A 22,853-nucleotide genomic window follows, 5' to 3' on the forward strand; every position below is an offset into this window, starting at 1 on the left:
TTAACTTGAATAATGTTGATTAAAAAAGTGGCAAAAACGTGTGTTTTACGACTGCAGAAGGAGGATAAATGCCATTTTTAAATGTTTTTTTAAAGGAATGACAGACTGGAACACGCACTCCGTTTAACAAACAGCAGCTTACACAGCTATTTGCCTCACTGCCGTGTAATAAACACAAACTAAACGCTGTTACAGCCGTGCTTCTCGTGGTTGGTCTCACCCACATGAGCTAACAGACTATAACCATAAAAAGAAAATTACTATAATATTCCTATAAAGTGTCTGTGGTTCTCGGTGGTGAGTTTATGGTTACCTCACCGCGCTCCAGTGTATTTTACACTTCCCATGGTATCTCTGTAATACACCTCCGATATTCCTGCTGAGGATTACAGTGTGTTCAGCGGGCAAAAAACAATAAAATGTGTCACCGTGATACTCCTATATGATTTTATAGGCCTAGATGTCATTGCAACATAATGCAGCCCAATATGATAGCAGGCTCCCTGCTTGAGCCCTCCCTCCGCCTCTCATGTGTCTACATTTTCATCCCATGGCCGTCTCTAGGTGATTTAGCGCCGCCAGTCTCAAGCAGGTGTCCAACATGGCGATCACGGGGAGCGGATCTCTCGCTATTTCTCTCTCTGTTTTCGTGATTTCGATGGCGTTTCTTCCGAAAGGTAAGTTTTTTTTTATGTGCGTGTGTCTGCGTGATGCAGGATTCGAGCCCCCGTCCACAGATGAAGCCAGAGAGGAGTGTATGCCGGGGGTTTGGAGAAGTTGTGCGGTGCGTTTGCGCGCTAGATGCGCACATGCGGGGCTGGAAATCTCAGCATCACTTTCTATCGCTCTCGGTGTGTCCGCGGTGTTTTCTCCAGACTGTTGGCCGACTTGTGTGGTGATTTTTTTGCCGCTGATTGATGGGGTGTTGTCCTGACTTGGTAGTACTACAACACGGGGGCTAACAGAGGAGGAGTGCTATAAAAAAGTAGTGTTAGTGCTGCACAGTAAGGCGGAGGGAAAGTATCAGCGGCGGTAACGTGAGTGAAATCGTGCGGGATTCAGAGCCACGGGGCAAGTTGAAGGCAGTGCTCAGTGAAACGTGTCTCTTTATCAACATCATCATCATCATCATCAAATGATGGTCACACCAGAGAGAACGCGCGCTCGGATCCGTTTCTCCAGTCGTGCCGCATGATGAAAAACCTCCACAGTCCCAACTCATCTTCACAATCTCTCAAGTCTGCGCTTCAGGTGCGCTTTGGAGCAAAAAAAAACACGCATTGCAGCTCTAGTCTCTCACAGTGTCCTCTGGCCGCACAACTGCAGCCTCTGATGCCAATGTGTGTGCGTGTGTGTGTGTGTGTGTGTTCCCACCGCAGTCTTCACTTCTTCTTCTTCTTCTCCTCCTGCTCGTCAGTGAGGCTGGAGATGTAAATCTGTCATGTCGCTGTTGGAGGGGGGGGGGGGTTTATTTATTTCTTTATGTTATTTGCAAACTGCATGAACCAGGGGCGCCCTGACGAGCACGACCATTGCAGTCAGTCCGATCATTTCCCCCCCGCCACGTTATTCCACCGCGGTTGCATCAGAGTTGCATGCGTCAGTGTGTGTTTTCATTTTTTTTTCTTCTCTTTTTTTCTTTTCCTGGAAATCGTATCCGCTGACAATACTGACGCATGTGAGGGGTTACAAATGTCTTTAAAATGAAAACACAAAAAAAGAAGGAGAAGAGATCTCTCCCAGCTGGAGGGATGGACGCTGTTGTTGTGCTGTCAGTGCCTGTGGTTGTTAAAATGGCAAAGCAACAGTTGCGATGGCAGGTTCACACTTTTGAGGAGTGACTTCTTTCACTGGGTTAGTAGATGTTGGAATTAGTGGCTGCTTACTGTGCAGAGTATCTGCATCAGCCATCAACAGGTCTGCAGGAACTCATCAAAGCATGTGTGTGTGTGTGTGTGTGTGTGTGTGTGTGCTGACATTGACAACCTGCCCCCCCCCCCCTTCCTCCACAGGCTGAGCCTACCAGTGATGTGTTTCTTTCCTTTCCAGCTCACTGCTTACAAGCTTTCATTTCACAGTTGTTGAATTTATTACGGTTTGTGTTGAATACCCGTTGAATGACATTTACAGCATTGTCTAGCGCTTCCGTGTCACATTAAGTTAATTAACCTCTCAGTCAAATAAAATAATGCATCATGAATGTGCAATAACCTCCAGCTCCAATCCACCCAGGGTTGCGGCAGCAGCATCGGGAAGCTGAATTCGTTGCTCTCGGTTCAGGAAAAAAAAAAGAGAGAGAAATCCCCGCACAGGAGATGATCTGACCTGAGGGTTTTTCATTTGTTTGATTGTCTTTGTGCCAGCTGCTGGGAGCAGAAGCAGGGCCCGAGCTCGTGCTTTGTGGAGTGCTGACAGTCTGCTTTCTGACAGCTCCCAATTCTTCCTTTCTTCCCTCATAATCCAGCACGAGTGGATTTTGAACTTTGTCTCTAAACAACCCCACTAGCTGGATTGCTGCTTGACACGATAGGTGTTGAGTTTATTATGAAGATAAGGAGGGAGGGCTAATTAAAGAAGGAGTAAGAGGAACTTGTTCTAACAGTTATGCAGCGTGACTCATAAAGCCAAAGAGCTCCCTCAGATGAGCATCCGGTTATGAAACGCTGAGACTTCGCATTTTAACAAAGATTCTGTTTAGCAGGATTCCTCTCCACACGTCTCCTGGGGCCCGGCCTGTTGTAGCATATCAGATGGTCGAATTTCAGAAGGTTGCATAATCCCACTTATTGCCAGCTTAAAGTCATTCGTCAGGGCTGAGTGATGGTGAAGTGGATCAATAGGAGCTGTCATGACGCCTCACGGCGCCGCTGAAAGACGGGATCTCAGAGAAACAAAAGGAAACATACAGTTGTTACGGTGCTTCTCGGTTGCCAGTTGGCACGTGACACGATGAGTAATCGAAGATGTCCATCTTCTGCTGCTTATGGTGGGGTTTGGCTTTGAATCAGATGCAGCTGGAATCTGCAAACAGCGTGCCGCTCTGCCCTCCATTTGTGTTTGCTTTCCATGTGTGTGTTCTGGAGGTTGGCAGTGATTTATTTCCTCATGTTGTGACACGTGTGTTGATCCACCAGGGTCATGGTGCATGCCGGGGCCTACAGGACGTACATTCATATCTGTGCCTGCATACTTCTGTTGAGTACTGAAGATAAGGTCATCAGAAAAACTCCAGTAGTACTGGAAATATTCAGATCCTTGAGCAGCAGTACAACAGTGTAAAAATGTTTCAGGTCCACTATAACAGCTCAGTCGGAAAAATGTCCCCTGTGAGTTTTACATTATTGTACAGTCAATATGTTCCTGGATTATGTTTCCTGATGCAGTAACAGTGTGTCAAAGCAGTTGTTTTAATGTTTTGAAGTCGGGGCTGCAACGATTAGTCGTTTGAGAGAGTTAATCGCCAGCTATTTAGAGAATCGATTATTTGCTTCGGTAATGTCTCGAGCAAAAAAATGTCTGCTGGTTCCAGCCTCTAAATTATGAGGATGTGCTGCTTTTCTTTGTATCTTATGAGAGTAAATGAAGAGAGAGTGGGTTTTGGACAGTTGGAGATGCAATTTGAAGAGGTCACTTTTACATTTATAGACCTAAAACCTAATTGATTGATCGTGAGAACATTCAGCAGATTAATTGATAATAAAATGAATTGTTAGTTGCAGCTGTACGTGATATATATGTCATACCTGCCAACACTCCTTATTTTTAGCCCTTTCTCTCGCTAATCTTCCGATTATCTTCCGTCATTTCTCCCGATTTCGATAGTTAGAAGAATCAAATGGGTGTTTCTGTGTGGGATATGTGTCTTCATACCTGGCAACCCACTCCAGAGGCAGAGATTGACCCTGCCTGATGTGTGCCACTCGTCCCTGCGCTCGCTTGAGCCCTCCACTCCGCTCAGTTTGGCGCTGAAAATGCTCGAAACAGACTCTGCGAAGAGGAAATACGCCTGCATGTAACACTCCACTTGGTGTGAGACCTTCCTATTTATTGACATTTTCCTCCTGTCTCACTGCCACTCTGCAGGCTGTAGTCCTGTGTCAGGTTCATCCTTCTTCTTCATTATGATGGGAACAACAAAATAATATAATGTAATGTGATATCTAAAATATAAGACTACTGGGGGCCTGATGTCAGCAGGTATGATATATGTGTTCCCTGGATCTGGCAGATCCATCAAATCTTCATCTGAGGAATCTGTTCGGATTCGGGGAACACACATGAATTTCATACAAAAGCAGACTTACAATGCCACAGGTGGGAGCCTAACTTGGTGCCCCCATGCCGTACTCATTTTGCCGATATCATAGAAGGGATGTAATGGAGCCATACTTCCCAAAAGGGGGTAAAACGGAGCCATTCCACTTGCTGTCAGGACTGCTGGGTGTCTGGAGGTAAAGGGTGTGAAGCAAACATATATTATTTTCCTCATTTTCCTCTCCAATGTACTGAAGTAGGACATATAAAGTGACAAAAAAGAGAAAAACACAAGCACAAGTACATCAAAGTCGTACTTAATTACAGTACTTGAATAAATGTACAGCTAAACTAAAGATTATCGTCATTATAGATTTTTTGGGATCAAGTTTTTTCGCTTTTTTTTTCGCTCCAACCCTGGAGGTTAGGTTGAGTGTGACAGAAAATCCTCAACCTTTACATACATTTCTAATTTTTGACATTGATAATTTCAACCTAACGATACGAGCACAGTACTCTTGTTTATCCGTATTATTCATCAACTACCGGACTTATTTGCTCCTCCAGTCTTCAGAGCTTCCTCTCCCTCCCTCCCCCTGAATGGCACATGGGTAAGTAAACTGCAAAATAACAAGAGAGAAAGACAAAAATCCTAAAACATTAAAGGTGCATTATGTAGTTTTGGGGAAGACATTTTAATCAGAAGAGAAAGAAACTATTTAAAGAAACTAAATAAGTAAACTCTCTTTGTTTTCACCACTGAATAAACAGAATAAACAAACTGACCTTAAAGGACAACACAGTTTCATACTGTTTTACTTTGTTTATATGTGGCGGACCCTGCCACCTTTCTAGCTTCAAACAGTGTTCTTACCTTATTTTCCTCTGAGAACAGCTCGTTTATTCAGCCATGAAAAAAATAAGTCTTTCTGAGTTTGAATTATTACCTCATAAATATTGTAAATATTAAAATTCTGACTTTGAATTTCCTCTCCAAAACTACATACTGCCCCTTTAATCTGCTGATTACTTCCTTACTTACTTTCCCCTCAAAAGATGGCTCTTAAAGCTGAAGAATCTGCTTGTTTTGTCTCAATAACGGTCAGACTTTAACAGATCACTATCACGCAGGATACAGGAAAAAAGCAAATCCTCCAAATCGAGGAGCTGAAAGCGGAGGATGTTTGGCAGTTTTGCTCGAAAAATGACTGAAACAACTGCTCAGCTGTTCCAGCTCCACTCCAGGACCACGCGCAGTACATTAGCGCTATCTCTGCAGCGAACTGAAGAGGTCTTCTCTCTCTGCGATCTGTATAAAATAGCACTTATACGGGACCTTGTTTCAGGATATATTTAATACCGCACTTAATGGCCCATTGATATGTGCCTGCTTGTGAAGTATTTCATCGCCTGTACATTGAAATCACCACAGTACATCATTTGTAAGAATAATAAACTCTTCTATTTAAAGAAATTGAATTTATTGCTCATTAAATTTACATTAAACTCTGCTTAATAAGCCTCACTCTAATTGCTAGATAATGCATGGCACTACTTTATGCGGTGGCAGCTAATCATACTGGTGAGGAGGGAGGGGCAGGAAGAGAGTTGGCACGGAGGGAAGGGAGACATTTTAACCAGCGGTTATCAGATGTAACACAGTAAGTGACGCTGGCTTCGCTGAGGACATCGCACCTCCAGGCTGTTTTTCTACTCTCGAGTTTTGATGCTGTGTGTGCGCGTGAAGGCGCAAGGTCTCACCTGAAAATTGAATGTATTTAGACCATTATTGCCTTGTCTGACTCTGGCAGCGTGTGAATGTGCGTCCACCATCAAACTTCACACTCTCTTTTGAGAACGGCTCGCGGATGTGAGAGCCGAGGGGTCCTCGCTGCGGTGAATAGGCAGATTTCACTTTGGTTTGTCCTTCCAAGTCAGAGGTTGTAGCCAATGAAGAAGGTGGTGATGGAGGTCCACGTTGGGAAAAAACATCTTTCCATCCTTGACTTTTTATTCTTTTCAGTCTCTGAAAGACTCCAATCTCTCCTCAAAAACATCACCTTGGGTGCCGCCTACAAGTGTTTTTGTCCACACGCTTTATAGCGGGACCTTCAAGTAAATACTGTATCTGGTTGTTTTGTCAAGGTCACGGGAGCGCTGCCGTGAGACGCGCTATCACTTTGAGTCGTGTAGTAAATATACAAAGAAGAGAAAACTGGGGACATTTCTAAGTGAGGGATTTGTACTTCGGTGTCAAACTGAATGACAAACTGAGGATGATCAAAAATGTGTCTGTGTGTCTGTCTGTCTGTCAGTGTTGAAATGTAGTAAACAGTCAATTAGAGGAAACAGACAGATGACAGGTCCTTTCATGATTGTGGGGACAGAAGCTCCCATTCATGACTGTGCTGTGGTAATGAGGAGGAGAGCTGATGTCTCCGCTTATGAATATGACATTGTTCTCTCTGTTCCCTGGATCTGAGAGTCCTCACTCTATTGGCTGCCATGCTTAGACGGTGACAATCAGGTCCACGGCGAAAAAAAAAAAAAGAAGAAGAGGAAATGCAATGTTTTTGTTTTGAAAAGGGCGCAGAGTGCACATTAGTATGGGTGATGGAGCAATTACAAGCCACCATTAAGGCTGCGGAGCCGTCAAAGCACAGCACTTTCTTGAAATGAAGAACTCCATTGGGTGGATATCCTCCATATAACCTGCGCTGTATCGTAATTCAAACAAAAACCCCAACAAATGGGAATCCAGTTGAATATAAGAAGCTAAAAGCGATCCCCTCTTTCCTCTCCATTGTGCATCCTGCCGTGATGTTGGGGGAGGTATTACAGATCATCCTCCGTCTGACCATTCATCTGTCGCTCACTCATAACTACACAGATGCCAGTAATTGTGTTTTTTACTAAGGCTGGATGGGTTTCAAATTTTGATACCTTTAAACCTTCCCTAAATTTTACTACAGTGTGCCGGATTGCCAAATAAATTTGAAATAAAGTAGTACAGGGACTGGGAGGGAGAATCCATCTGCTACATGCTGTCACTGCTGCCTGGTCTCCTGCCAGTTTCACCGAGCCTTTTCATAAACGTGCGAAAAGACACTCGATGGCAACGTAGCGCCACCGTGAGTTTTACTTTCTTAGTCTTAACTGAACTATCTCGACAGATATTGGGTGGATTGCAGCAATGTTTGGTCCTCGGGGGCGACTCCAATTGTCCACTAGAAGTGCTTGTTTTTGCCTCTGACTGGCTGAGCTTGCCAAGTATCTGGCAACACTACAGAACTGATTCAAAAGGAGATAGACCTTTTTGTTATATAATAAAATCACTTTGTAACCAGAAACGCAAGTTGACCTGATACATACATTTAAGTAAATGTATGTATGCATACATACTTTACTTTTACTTTGTATGAGTAACTCTCAGATCTACCAAAGTAATGTCACGGGACTTTTGGGTACTTTTAACAACACTGCTTGTCATCATGAGTTTTTTCACAGTGCCCTGTCATCGTAGATCGTAACCCAAAAACAACTTGAATTCAAAGTATGTCCATCTTTACTTTGTCGTGTAGTAGCTACAAACTCAAAGCTAATAAAGCAGCTCTGATTTGACAGTGTTGGCAACATTTTCTGTCTCCAAATAGCTTTGTTTTTTTTGTGTACATCATATTGTATCATTAATCTTTGTGGGACACCGCACAGTCTCCCACAAGTCAAAGATTTAATGGTAAATTGTATTATATCAAATTAAAACTAAAAGTAGATCTAAATGAATGAAAACATCATCAAAAAGGAGCAGGTAAAAACCACAGACAGACTGGGAGGGGTCGTCACACTAATGTTTCACTCATTGCATCTTTAAAAATTCTTACTGATGGCTTCAGCAGGACTCTGCAACATTTTGTTCACTTGTTGGATTTGATCAGATTTTGGAGATGCATCTCACATTTTCAAAAATTACGCTGATCAGCCCAAAGGGGCGCTCTACATAATTTGCTCACTCAACCATGTGTCATATGTAATATCTGAGCCACCAATGATCCGGTTCTCAACAATATTGGATAATATATTTCATCAGAGCATCACAGCGTTCAAAATTACACTGTTTGCGCCAAAGGGGAACCACAATTAAGGCCTAAAAATAGGAAAATTATATGCAGTGATGTTATCTTTTCTGACTGTTGCTCGTTGTAAAGGATCACCCAATATATATTTATATAAATAAAAGATTTTAAAGAAGCTGTCCTGTCTTTTAGGTCAGCCACAGCGAGAGAGAAAATCGACTGAAAGAGAACCTTGAGAGTCTCAGGCCAGAACTCACAACATTAAGACTAAATAACTGTTGATCAATGTGCAGGAGAAAGAACTCATTCTGAGAGAGAAGACTGAATCTCTAATCAATAAATTCAGTTATCGAGCGCCCACTAATCCACTGCTTGAATTGGAATGAAAAAGGTTCCTTCGCTCTGGCTGAACAGCAGCTGCACGGCGTTTGGGTTTGTGTTTGACCAATGAGACGGCGTATCGTGACATAGTTTCTTGTTTTGGTCACCTTCACAGATATTGAGTTAAGGGGCTGTTTGGGCAAACACCCCCTTCGGACCAGGCCTATCGGTTATACGCCTACTGCTGTTTGAGTTCAGGCTGTTCACTTCTGTGGAAATCTGAAGGCGAGAGCTTTACTCTGTCTGGCGGAGCTCAGATGTGGCATCTCAAACAACAGTGGAGGAGCAGAACCTTTATGTTTCCTCTCCGGGCTTGTTTGGGCAGATCTGAGCCTGATAAAATAACCAGTGTGCACTCCGAGTCCCCCGTAAGCAGCTGCACACAGGTGGAAGTAATGCAACGCCGCTGGAGAAAATCAAAAATACATGTACTCGGAACAAGTGCCAACAGAATGCAAACACTACACTAATCAATAGATCCTATGGCTAATAAAAAGGCGTAGCGCTGCTGATGCTGTACTTTACTCTGAGATAAGAATAAAAAATCTAATTCTCCCAGATTCTTGCTTATATACACTGAAATATTAGGACAGGTGCCTTGCTTTCTTAACAGCCTCCCCTGGAATCAGTCCCTCCCTTTCTTGTCGGAGTGCTGTTTGCAAATTCATTTATGCAGACTGAATGAAATATTATTCCCTTACACAGCAGGAAAGAGCTAGACTAGGGGACAACATTAGAATAGCCCGGTACTTCCAAGTTTCTGTGTTTCTTTTCAGCAGTGCCTCCATTGCACCCTAATGTTCCTCTAATTTTATTTGTGCAATACACTCAGGGATGCCAGCTGGAAAGAACAAACAAGTCTTAAAGAAACAACGTTAAATACACTAAAGGGCCAGAAGAATAGATGCTTGTGTTCAGGCAATAGCCTTGAAATAATTCAATGCTGCGTGAAATGTTTGGTTGTGATGAAGTGCCGCTTTTTAAACTAACTTATTAGTCGTTTAGAATAGAAAGTGACACAAACATTTCCAATTAGCAGTCCAAAACACAAAGATGTTCAATTTACAATCATATATAACAGAGAAAATAAGCAAATCCTCACAACTAAGAAGCTGGAACCTGAAAATTTGGAGCATTTTTGCTTGAAAAAGATTTTATTGATCAATAATCAAAGTTTTTGTCGATCATATTTTTGTCATTTTACACAACCAGCAGAGACTCTAGGTTAAACAAAGCTGCTGATGTACCAAGCTACGGTAGCTGTTTCCCCATTTTCAAGTCTTTGTGCTAAGCTAAGCTAGCCAGCTGGAGATCACAGCTCCATATTTAGTGGTCAGAAATGAGAGTGGTTATCAATCTTCTCATCTAACTTCAGACAAGAAAGGAAGTATTGATAATCCTGTTCTCATCCCAGGTCGTGGAAGCCTTCCTCCCAGAAAGCCACATGGTTATTGCTTAACGCAAGCTTGTTTACGTTCAGGAAAAGCACAGGTGGTTTCACAAGGGACATGAACTCGAGTCTCCTGGGTGTGTCTCCTGACATCCACCTCTTTTGGGACTTTTCATATTACGTCAGGTGGAGTAGTTGCAGTTGTCGTCTCATATTGGCACAGATGGGTTTTCATTGGTCTGGTGTGTCTCATACAGACGCTAAAGAGTGTCTGTATGCAGGGCCGCAGATAGTCTTGTTTGCACCTGATAAAAATGGTCTCCAGAGATCCCCCCCGGCTGATAATTGTAAGGGTTAGAGGGCCCTTCCAGGACTTTCCATGACCCAGGACCCACGACACCTGACCCGGTGTTCCCCTCCTGTCAGCGGCTCTGACAAAACGTCGGTATTTGTCGCCCTGGGAATGGGCTGGATAATTCTTCCAGAATTGCTGTTGGACTACAAAAAAGACACCTCCAGCAGTGTAGTATGGTTTTAGAAAAATTGGCTTTTTACGTCTTCATTTACTCTAGGTAGTACTGAATTTAGTAACTGGACAGCTTGGGAGATAATTTGGCAGGGAAGTGTGTGCATTCTCAAATGCTCAGTTTTTTTTAAGCCATACTTGCCAATATTGTTGTGGTAGTAGTAGTGGGCAGTCTTAAGAGAGGCTGATAATGGGAAAACAAAACCATGATTGTTTGAGGATTTACAGTCGCCGCAGAACTTCCTCTCAAGGTGAATCATAAGAACATTTTGATGCTGTTTACACAGAAGTGAGCTGTTCTCTGACAGGTCGGCGCTGCCTGCCTCGGAGGCATCATGCTCTTGAGTTATCAGCGTGACAATAGACCCATCTTAATTACTCTCAGATACAGCGCTATAATCTGTCATTGTCAGGCCGATCAAGACTGTGCAAACCAAGCACTAAGACTCATTCACCCAAACCAGAAGCCTATTGATTACTTCTCATACTTGAGTCATTGCTCTGCGGAGAGACACGGGAGGCAATAGAGCTAATGGAAGGGGGAAACTCAAAGTCACATTGTTTACATCTAAGATGACAGGTAAATGTATTTGAAAGGAAATATGGGCTTGATCCATCGGCTTCCAAATAGCAGCGTGTCTGTAGCTAACAAGAGAAGTGAAGCCCCGAGCTGCCAAGCCATCAGCTGGCCTGCAGTTTAAATACGGAGCTCACACTGTAGCACAGCAGCTTTTATATTTCTAAATCAAATCCATGTCTGTGCGTAGCATAACTGAACATTTTGATTTTCTGTAATTCAGTCATTGATAAAAGGCTGCTGAGCAGACACCTCCTATCTGTATGTTTTACTAAAGCTGACACATGCTTGGGCTGTTGTGGGTGGCATATTGTAGACACATGATACATTGCCTTTTCATTTTTTTGAGATTTTTGCTCTATCTCAATATCTCATACTACATACAACTGTAGCACTAAATACTGATGTTTGAAAAATATACTGTTTTGCAGTTAGTTTATAATAATACAGTACTTGAGGTGCAGTATATATTCACACCCTTGATAATAAAAGTTATACTAAAGTTATACTAAATATATGGAATATAAGTAGACTTTGTTTATAATTGAATCGCTGATGTGCTCCAAAAGACAAAAAGGTGAACAAACAGCTGCAACCAAAGCAAAACAAAACATTTAAAGAAATTTAATTGCAAACTTCCCTTATTCATTTAACCCGTAATTCGTACTTAGCTGTTGTTTTTGCTCCCGTTATGCACGAATTGATACATTTTTTTCTCCTGCTTTCCTCTTTTCTCTTTTCCCAATGGGGTCTAATAGGGGCGTTGAAGTTTGTTGAGTCTCCGTTAATGAGCTCTGGGCCTTAATGGAGTCAACAGTGCAAGTTCTTTTTCTTTATCATTATGTGCTGATGTTTGTTTTGTTTTTCTTCTTCTTTACAGCACTTTATAACTTCCCTATTAAAAGTCTTGTACAACTTAAAGTGTACAAAATAGTTTTGAAAGTACTCACTACAGATGGATCGCAGCGGCAGACCTTCATTAATGCTATTCATTTGTCAAGATAAGCCGATTCCACTTGTCAGATTTTCACTCAGAGTTAATTCTTTCATCTGTCCTTTGTTCTTTGTTCCACCAGTGTACCAATTCTGGGGAAAAAAAATAGAAAAAGCAGTTATGTCTGCATATATAAATACACTCAAAAGTGTACTATTTTTGATGCGGCTTCGTGAAACTGCTCTGAAGTTTTATGGCTTTTTGTTTGAGGGGCCGCACCCTCTCAAACATAACACTTCTTGCCAATTATGACAAATTAGCTTCTCTTTTCTCAAAAAAAAGAAAAAATCACCCTTACGAACACAATAAGGCAAAGACATAGATGCCATCCATCCCCACATCCGTGTATATAAAAGTGGCACCTCCGCCCACTCGGGTAAACTTCCTGCATGTGTACAGTCAGCCCTTGAGCAAGAAGGACCTTTGTCTTTGTGGACGGCGTGTAGCTTACACACAGAAATCCATACTGTACCGTGCACACACGCTGAAAGAACAACCAAAGTTCATTCGTCACACAGAGGCACTTTCAGTTCTCTGTGCTCTTTTATGCAATCACGTCTCATTTAGTTTTGACAGTCCATGATGCTCCCGTAAATTTAATTGGTCGTTGTAAAGTCTGCGCCCTCTCGAAAACTGCGTTTCAATTGGTTTCCTTCTCTCCTCCCAGGCAGAACAGATGCCGGCGCTCATTAGCACAGAGCTACTGTTTACAAAAAAAGGTTCAACACCTATCTTCTTTGACTTCTTGCGTTTAACGTGCCTTGATGTTAAAGCACAATAACGATGCAGCTTTAGGATGAAGGGCTTTACCATAAGCAGTGTGATGTGTGGACACAGCAGCTGTGTGCTCAGACTGAACTTTGCTCTGTCCACCATGTTCTGCATGAGGAGTACATTACATTTCAACACTGTTTACATAAAAAAACGGGACTTAGTTGCCAGTCGTCGCACATGTGTCAGAGACCATTTCCTTTGTTTTTAAGTCTGAGGCCTCTATTCTCATGTGGGCTCATGACACAAAGCACTCTTATTTTTCTCGAGGCGCAGAGATTCACAAACAGGATCATTATTTGTGAGTTGTAAACAGGATAATTACTGGAATCGTCAGTTTATGCAGCCATAAACACTGTTTAATTCCCAGTTTGGCAGTAGTGGCTTAGCTGCATGTAGATTCAACCAAATCTAATTGAGTGGTCCTCAATAATATGAGTTAAAAAATGAAAAATACAAACTTCAGAAACAAGAGAACCTTATGTGTTTATTATTATCAATGTTGGTCTGTTACAATAGCCTTTTGAATAAAAAAGAGGCTCCTTCACTTCCTGGATGAGTTTCCTCTTGGGAAAATCTCCGAGCTCTCCATCGATGAGCTGCGGTTGAATAGCCTTTTTTTGCCGTCCATAACTGAAATGACCTGGAAGTATCTAAGTGGCAGCCATGCTAAGAGCTGGCCGAGTCCTCTAAATGCTAAGGAAAGGTTCTTCAGTGCCTCCTTTTCTTATCTTCTTTAGCATACAGGGTGCACTGGACCATCAGTTATGAAAGGAAAGGATAAAAATGCAGTCCCACGATGCCCTGCTGCTCTGTAAGTGCAGTCGGACCGCAGTTGTCTTTTCCTTATGAATTCTTCTGCACAGCTTTCCTTGACCTCGTCATCTCCATCGATATCAAAGAAAAGTGTTCAGGAAAAGACATGGGATGTATTTTTTCAAAAACTATGTGACTGAGCCAAACTGTCATGGTCATTGTGGTGTGGAGGACTCACTGATGTGATCGGCCTTGATTTTTTCCAGCTGCTATCACTTATTTCAATTCAAGTTTTATTTAAGATTTGCTGAGAAATCATTGAGGGTGACCCTCGTTCACAGTGATGCCGAAAATAAAAAGATATATACAAATATGCTTATCAGCTAAAATGGGTATCATGAAACCACACAGATCAACAGAATCAATTCAATTACAGGTGGGTGACGGGCGGTTGTTACTAAAGTGCCCCAAGAGGTGTGAGAGTTTTCAATTTGCAAGAGATTTCATGAGACTGCTGCACTAATACTAAAAGCGGTCTTTCCGAGATCCGTTCTAATTTATGATAATGGCCTCTGTATATTTCCACCCTGTCTCGATGTGCACTCCGGGTTGACCACGGGTCTGCAGTCATCAGAATGTGTTTGAAATGCTGCAAAAATCCTGACTGGTGCATTTCCAACTGAGCCGGAGCAAAAAAATAAACGCTGGAATTTTTCCTGGTAAATAAGCAGAGCATCTAAAGCTGAATGCAGCTGCCAGAATCACAAATAAAAAGGCTGAATAAATAACTAAAAAGCTCAATACATTAGTAAAATTCTTCTCCTTTCTGCTTTAATAGTCCTCTGAGTTTATTTACCTTTGTATAAATTCAACTTTTTTTTTACTTTCCCAACTAAGTCTGCATTTTACTTTACACTAAACTTATTTAAAAGGCACTTTGTAGTTTTTTGAGAAGAAATTCACAATATTTACAATATTAATGAGGTAATAATACAAAATCAGAAATATTTACCCTTTCCATAAGTGAATAAACAAGCTGTTCTCAGAGGAAAATAAGGTCCCAGAACACTGTCTGAAGCTAGAAAGGTGGCAGGGTCCGCCACATATAAACAAAGTAAAACAGTATGAAACTGTGTTGTCCTTTAAGGTCAGTTTGTTTATTCAGTTTATTCAGTCATGAAAACAAAGAGAGTTTGTTTATTTATTTTGTTTAGGCATAAAGAAACTCAGTCAATGAATCTTTCTCTTCTGATTAAAATGTCTTTCCCAAAACTACATAGTGCACCTTTAAAGGAAGGTAAATACATTCAGATGCATGTTAAAGCAAAAATATAAAATTGTCACATTTTATACATAATGGCTTATTTATTAGTTGATCAATCCATTTATATATTTCTTTATTTACTTCTGATTTTGGCAGTTTCATTCCTCCATACACAGTATGATGCTAATTAAGAAAAATTGTTTCAGGCACAGTTTTACATGTTGTGTGGCTGATTAGATTTGAGTCTTTACCCTCATAAGCTTTCACTCAATCCAATTTATTCACCTTATGTATATGCCAGTGTGAGTTTTAAGGGTTATATAAATCAAGTGTTGTTAACTTGATTTGTAAATGGCCAAGCAGAAGGCAACGTTATTTGGGACCTTCACCAAAGTGTCAAAATCAATAAAACAGCACTTTAAAGTGGTTCACGTTTGTGTTTCATGAATTTTAAGTCCAGATATCGTAAACATGTTGTGTTTAACGTGTTTAAAATGCGTCTCAGAGAAGTATGTGAGTAAAATATCACTCACCACATGAAAAAGGTTTATTCTGTTAACATAAGTCAAAACTCAGCCCGGTATAGGAAAGCTCTGAGGAAGACAAAGTGGCTCTCGTCTAAAAACAGATATCAATAAATGTAAACAGCCCTGGCCTAGGGATGTCATTAAAAAGAATAGCATGTCTAGACCTCATAAAACCAAAACATATTGTTATTTCGAAGCAGCAGGAGTTATTGCCTGTGAGCACTAAGATGACATCCATCAATTTAGGGTTTTATTGGAAAATGCAGATAGGCTGCTTGGGAGATGTAAATGATTTACTTAGCATAAAGTTTTGCTTGAACAGGCAGGGAGATAGTGTAGTTAGCGAGGGCAGGGAAGTATGAGTGTGACAAAGGCGGTGTTGAAGCAAAAGCTGATTTCCCAAGCCCGAGAGAACCGCGATCTGTGCATGAATAAATAGGCTGGACCTAACATGGATTATTCTGGTTCAGATATCAGTAGACTTAAGGGTTGTCAAATGGCATACATGTGTAATAGGCTTGCTGTACATGATTTCATGTTGTCACTTGTATCCCAAATGTCATATCTTTCTAAAGTCTGCGCTGATTATTTCTCACTGGGTGCACAAATTGCTGCTTTATTCAGCCCTGCCTTTTGATTTTGTACGTTCGGGCCAATTTAAGTGAAACCTCTTCACATTTAAAGCCCCTTTTCATTGAATTTCTAATGATATGATGGCAAATGAAAACTTTGTCTGTAATGAAGACAGTTTATACAATAGATCTCAGAGCACGGACGCATCAACTTCATTACAGCCTGTCGGTGCAGCGTGACAACATGTAATATGTGGTGTGACAGCAACCTGAATAAATGAAATTAACATGAAAAATAATTTGGATTTTGGTGCGAGGGAAGTTTGTAAGAAAAAAATTCCACACCACATTTTTATGAAAATGCTACAGCTCGAGAAGTGCGGAGCATTTGCATGCAGTTGTGTATCACTTTGACATGTTGGCCTCATCTTTCAGTAAATCTCAAATCTACATTTATTCAAATGTGTTCAGCGCGGTGAAGGTTGACACTGCATAATCCATCAAAATGTTCCATTTGAAGAGAGGGGCTGGAATTATTTGAATCATCAGAAAGCAGCCTCGCTTGCGGTGGAGCGGCAGATATTAGAGAAGAAGCTGTTGAAAGTTTTCACCCAGGGAGCGAAAAAGAAACAAAGTTGAAAAATCTACTGATGTATACGGCATGAAATCACCTCGCAGAAAGTCTTTTGTCTCCGTCTGACCTGGTCTCTCGCTTTCCAGCAACAAAACACAGCGAACGATGTCTAGTTTTGGTCATTTAAAGGGATAAATGATGATTTGTTTTTGTAATGATTGGCACACGTTCGATAGAGAAGCGATGGGTTTGGTTTTGATTGTGTCTTTGCACATCTGGCCTGAGACGTTTCATTTTTTTTGTTTCTAACTGCTATAAACAAGTCTGTCACTCAATAAGAAAAACTTGCGACAGACTCATCACTAATAATTAAATCATCTCACATTTTAAGTGACAGGCACAAAAAAATAATGTTTGCAACAGCGAGGTAATTTCTTTTGACAATTATTCACACTCACATTTAAGATTCATAAACACCTAAATTTCACCTCTGGTCCATGTATTTTTAAGTTGTTTCAAAATGATTAATTATGAATTATTTCTGTTGGAGCGTTTCTCTTTATTTTCAACGAGTCTGTCTCTGTTGCCTTAACTTATACTGTAGCTTGGTATATTTGACTTTGGTGTCGGTGGCAGCAGCATTTAATGTAAATGTGGACATAAAGGTCAAGATGGATGCTTACTTATCTCTGATTGTATAGCACTTTCATATCGACTATTTAGGTTGCGTATTCAATTAAAGAGGCGGCTTAAATTTCCCATAGTAGGTGTAAAAAAAATGTACACGTGTCCACTTCTTCATTCATCGCCCTGAAAAAAGTGTGGGAGATGAATATTGAAGAGAACAAAGAAGATGTTTTTTCAATAGCTGTCTTTTCAGTGACTTCAGTCAAGGTTGCGGTTCAGTCCAAAGTATTATGTGATGCTTTCATTTACACACATCTATGCTCTCTACTCGGTGTGTGTGCGGGGGGAGATGGGGCGCAGTTTTTTCTCCTCTTTGTCCAATCTCAAGGTTGGAATGTGTGGTGAGGGACCTGTGTGTAGAAAATGAATTAAACAGCATTTTGCTGTGCTTCAGCTGAGGTCAAAACTGTACCCTTAATCTCAGTCACACCTCTGTGGAGTTTTATCGATCAAAGTGGAATTTTGTTGATTACATTGAACTTCAGCGGCTTTGACACGGGAGCAATTACCAAATCTTTACCAGTATGCTACATGATGTTTTGTTAAACTATAGTACAACGTCGGTGTGTTCAACAAGAGGCATCCTCACACCGGATCCAATCGGACTTAATAAAGCCGACAAAACCCTTTATTTGGTTCAGTCTTTGACATCCAGCTTTCTGTCAAGTTCATTCTCTTTCACACAAAAGCCCTTTAAAAGAAAAGTTTCACATCTTGCTTTTATGCTTTCTTGCTGAGAGTTTGATTGGAAGATCGATACCACAGTTATGTGTCTAAGCTTAACGATACGAAACCGGTTGAGTTGTTGGGTCTCATCCTCGGCTCTCCTCATCAGTACCGATGCTTTGGGTCGGTGGCTCGGGTCTGACGCCAACCGTCCTATTTGACTCAACAAAGTATCTTTCTCCATGAAAGTCATTGCTTTAATACGAAGCTATACAGAAATGAGATAGGTTAGCATAGTAGCTAAGGGTAAATGGCTAGCCTGGCCCTGTCCACAAATGAAACAGAAAAAAATCCACCAAAACCTTTAAAACTCAAAATGTACATGTTATATAATGTTTATTCAATCTGTACAAAAAGAGCATGACTGAGCCATGCTAGCTGTTTCCCCCTGCATTGAGCCTTCATGCTAAGCTAAGTTAACTGTCTCCTAGCTTTAGCTTATTTAATGGATGCATATGAGACTAGTGTCAAACTTCTCATCCAACTCTCAGCAGAAAAAAGCGAACAAGCACATTTCCTGAAATGTCTATGATCTGTTGTTCAAACAGAAAAAGAGGTATGTCTGTTGCCGACAACATGTACCTGACAATGCGATAAAAATGGAGCTTAATAAGGCCTTCATGAAGAAAGTTAGTTACAGGTAACAACAGTTTGGTAAGGTTCAGCCAAAAAACTAGGCTACTTGGCTAGAAGATCATGGTTTCACTTAGATTAAGTAACTTTATTAGAAAATAGTGTAAACCATGTTATGTACGTAAGTTGGCCAATACAACGCAGTATCAGGATTGCAGGATTCGTGTCACTAATTTAGATTTTCTTCAAGTTTGTGCCACGTTTCTTTGACTGAATGAAACACTTTTTAACAAAGAGGTCAGGATGGATGGCAGATGTGCAAAGTCAAAGACAGAGGACCCTGGATTCACACCCGAATCCAGGGTTGGCATCCAGTCTGTGGTTGGGTTTAGGCAACAAAAGCACTTCGGTTAAGGTTAGGAAAATATACTTTCAGTTCATTTAATCTTCAGGATTCATATTCAGGGACGCATGTTTTAATTATAAGCCGTGCTAAAAGTCGGGAATTGATGCACACGTACACAATTCCTATAGATTATATTTTGTAATTTTGTCACAAACTGCCTTAAAGTTGCACTATGTGGTGTAAGGTAGGACATTTTAAGAGAAGAGAACGAGCGAAAAGGGGAAGAAAAACTTCAACCATGATTGATTTTCGTGACTGGTTAAGCGGGATGAACCGACTGTCCTCAAAGGGAAACACAATTTCATACTGTTTTACTTTGTTTGTATTTGTAAGACCCTTCTAAGTAGCCATCTTGTTAGCTTTGAACATTTCCCCCCTGAGGAATTACAGTAGTGCACCTTTTAAGCAAAAGATGAAGGAGGAGGTTGGGATGTTAGCTTCCTGTGTGGAACGAAGTTATTTAAAGTCAAACCATGATGTCTTTCTCTTTTTTGCCACTTTTTCAATATCCTGCCATTGTCAGAGGAAATGGAAATACCAATCTACCATGTGTAGAACCGATCACATTGCAATCTTCTGCATATTGATTAGATAGAGTTCACATGTTGTGCCCTTGAACACAGCGACAACTAGCTTGGAAAAAGGGAAACCTCAGGAAAAGCAGCAGAGGGGAACTAAACCTTCCTCGATGGTGTTGTTTGTACAGAGTAGACATAAATAACAATAGTAAAATTACAATAAAGAGAAACGGAATGGGAATATTAGATAAACGAGCTGCAAACACACTTGAGGAACGTGGATCAGACGGCGGTTCAACACATTTTTATGTTATACCTCTTCTTCGTCGTCACCTCTTTGTCAGGAACAGAATATTAACAAGCGAACAGTCGCAGATTCATTTTGACACATGCATTTTATTCTTTACACTGCTGCAGAAGGAAGAGGGTTGTTGTCTATCTGACTCGATAACTTGTTGATTAGCGGCACAGGTAGATGAAAGCAGCGCATTGGGAACTTTCATGGTTACCTGGATGACACATTGAGCCCATGGCTGACGAACTGTTGAATGACAGCTGCAGGCCCTCGGGGAAGCACCTGCCTGTCAAAATATATTGTAAGTATAAGTGACATTATTAGGAAAAAATACTGTCACCTTGTGCTTATGCGCCGTCTAAAGTTTGAAATGATATATTCCTGGTAAACAAACTATTAGTGTGACGGCTGACATGTTTTGTCCGGTGATTATGCATAATTATGTGTAATAATTCCCTCGACACACAAGCGGACAAACCAACTGCATGTTTGTTTTTGTGTGCAGCCATCGCTCTTTGTGTTGAGTAGGTCACCTCCGAATATTCATCACCCTCTTGTGTCATCAACACGGACGCAATTTGAGGCAAAACATCTCTCTCTTCACTCTGCGGCCGTGTATCGCCGACCCCGACCAGCGTGGCCATCAGACATAATTATGGAGTATTAAACCGTCACGATGACACATCAGTCAGAGAAGATATGCAAAATGCCAGCGAGGCCTACTCCGTTTACCCCTTACTCTTGTCAGAATGGCCTGAAAAATGGAGGTTTGTTTGCTGCTGGATCATAATTACGATTGGGTATTTATGAGACCCATCAAGCCTTCAGTCAAGAGGATGCTGCATCTGAAGGTGACTCTGGGCTGCGTCACATCAGACCGCGGACACAGTGAAACAAGGCTTTCAGACAAGCTGTCTCCTCTCACCGAGCCTTTTAAATCATCATCACTCGAGCCAGCTGTATGATCGTTCACATGATATATCACCTGTTAGAGCCGCAGCATACGCGCCACCACCGGCAGACAATGTGACAATGAGTCTGGCAGCGGGCCGCGCTCGTTTGATGCTTCTGTTTCCCGTTATTAAGCGATGGCTTCCATGCTGTTGTGTTAAGCGTCACTTAAACTGCCAGTTGGGTTTAGGGGATGTTTCTTCAGGCCTCGTTTTGTCCCACTTGTTGTTTCAGTGATGTGGCCAGTTGAATTTTTCGTGGCTTCAATCAACTGGAAGCAGCTCGTTAGACGGAGGAGTCTGACAGTGCTTTGATTCTGCTGTCTGTCCGAATGTCGTCCAGCTAAAGCTCAGCTGCTTATAGTTACACAGGCTGAGTTAACTGGCTTCTGGTCATGTTTAAGGGAAAGGAAAACTCCAACCTAGGCCTCATTTGTCTAGTTACGGCCTCCATTCCTATGTTAATGATTGTGATAAGCTCTCACAAGCAGTTGTGTTATAATTGATTTCATATTTACATCTTCTGCTCCTTTATACTTACATACAGCACTACATTTTTGAGGCAAATCTCCTCCACTTCATTTATTTGACAGCTTTATTTACTAATTAGTTTGTAGTCAGATCACCTAATAGATTGTTTATGTCATTATTTTATATCATTAGAGGTTCAGTTACCCAGCAGATAAAGTAATTACAATTAGCTCTACCTTTACCAGCTGCTGCATTAAAGGAGCAATTTGCAAGCTGTGTGTTGCAGAGATGTCTACTGAAGTTAGCATGCTAACCAGACGGCACCGCCCTGTCTCTTAAAACAACTTTGTACCACAAGAGATGATAGTCCGATAGTCCCTGCAGTTTCAGATGGCAGATGCATGCTAGCTGTTAGCCTATAAGATGAACAAAACTCACAAAATGTCAAGAAATGAAATGCTTTTTCTTCTGGCCGTCTGAACTCAAGTTTCTCTCTCTCACCAAACTAAGACAAGCTCAACTGCCTCATTAAGTCATCGTGAAACACACTTCATTCTTTGATACTTTCAGTCTATTTTGATGCCAGAACGTTGCACTTACAAGTAAAAGCATGCAAACGAAACCATACTTGAGAAACAGAGTATTTTTATTTTGCACTGTGGTTTTGCTTTTAAACAAGTAAAAGATCTGAATCCATCTTCCACCGCTGCTCATCAGACTAATGGTTGGCACAAATGGAGGCGATGCAACAGAATTCATCGGGACATTACATCAGTATATCTTGTTGCTCTTTTTGTTTCTGACTCGACACGATCAGCATCTTAGACCGTGAAGGTGCATCCAGCCTGGTCGATGATTGGATATTATCTTGTCTTTTCATTGGTGTCACATAGGGAAGATCGTAGGCTTTAATCGCTTTACAGACGTCTATTGTCTGAATTAGTGATTCTGAGCAGGAGGTATTAAAAAGAGTTGGTCAGGTTTATTTGCATATGTTTGAAAATGTCCTGATCAATGTTGTGACAGAGATTTGAAGCTGCAGTTTCTTTGCATCCGCTTATCTCAGCATTCAAGATGGTAGTTTTAATATAGCCTACCAGTAACCACATCCTACATGGTCATTATTTCCCAAAAGTCCATGAAATGTTGTAAAAAAAACATGGGGGCTTTGTTTTAAAGGACACTTCTGGAGGTGTTCTTCCTGCCAATAAATCCCAGCTGTATTGATCTTTCTAACAAGTATTACACGATGTACTGTAGCTGAATCCCTTTTTGTCATAGAGCTCCAATATTGTCCAAAAACTATTAAAAGCACATCAGTCACACTGTTGCCCTTGGCGACATGTTCCTTCAATGCAATCAACATGGGCGCTGTAGATTATTTTGAGTCAGTCGTCACATCATCCTGCTGCTGTGAGTAAAAGGTCCGCGCAATGTGTATTAATCCGCTGTGGAAAATAGTCCCAACAGGGGATGTATTTACTCTTGTTTGAGTCGAGTTGCCCAGCAGTTTGAGGAAATTAGTGAGTTATTCACTCATGTCTTCAGTAGGAATGGTTGAGCTTGGG

General features: G+C 41.3%; 1 protein-coding gene across 2 annotated transcripts in view; it reads left to right on the forward strand.

Annotated features, from left to right (window-relative positions):
- The first annotated feature begins 567 nt into the window (after window positions 1-567).
- cadm1b (cell adhesion molecule 1b) overlaps window positions 568-22,853 on the forward strand; it is a 163,160-nt gene continuing 140,874 nt past the window's right edge. For both annotated transcript variants that reach the window (XM_084350110.1, XM_084350111.1), the window contains exon 1: window positions 568-677. In XM_084350110.1, the coding sequence (XP_084206236.1) occupies window positions 602-677 (76 nt within the window). In that variant the 5' untranslated portion in view covers window positions 568-601. The remainder of the gene's footprint in view (window positions 678-22,853) is intronic.

The sequence above is a fragment of the Pagrus pagrus genome, assembly GCF_965226575.1.
Source record: "Pagrus pagrus genome assembly, chromosome: 4".
Lineage (NCBI taxonomy): Eukaryota > Metazoa > Chordata > Actinopteri > Spariformes > Sparidae > Pagrus > Pagrus pagrus.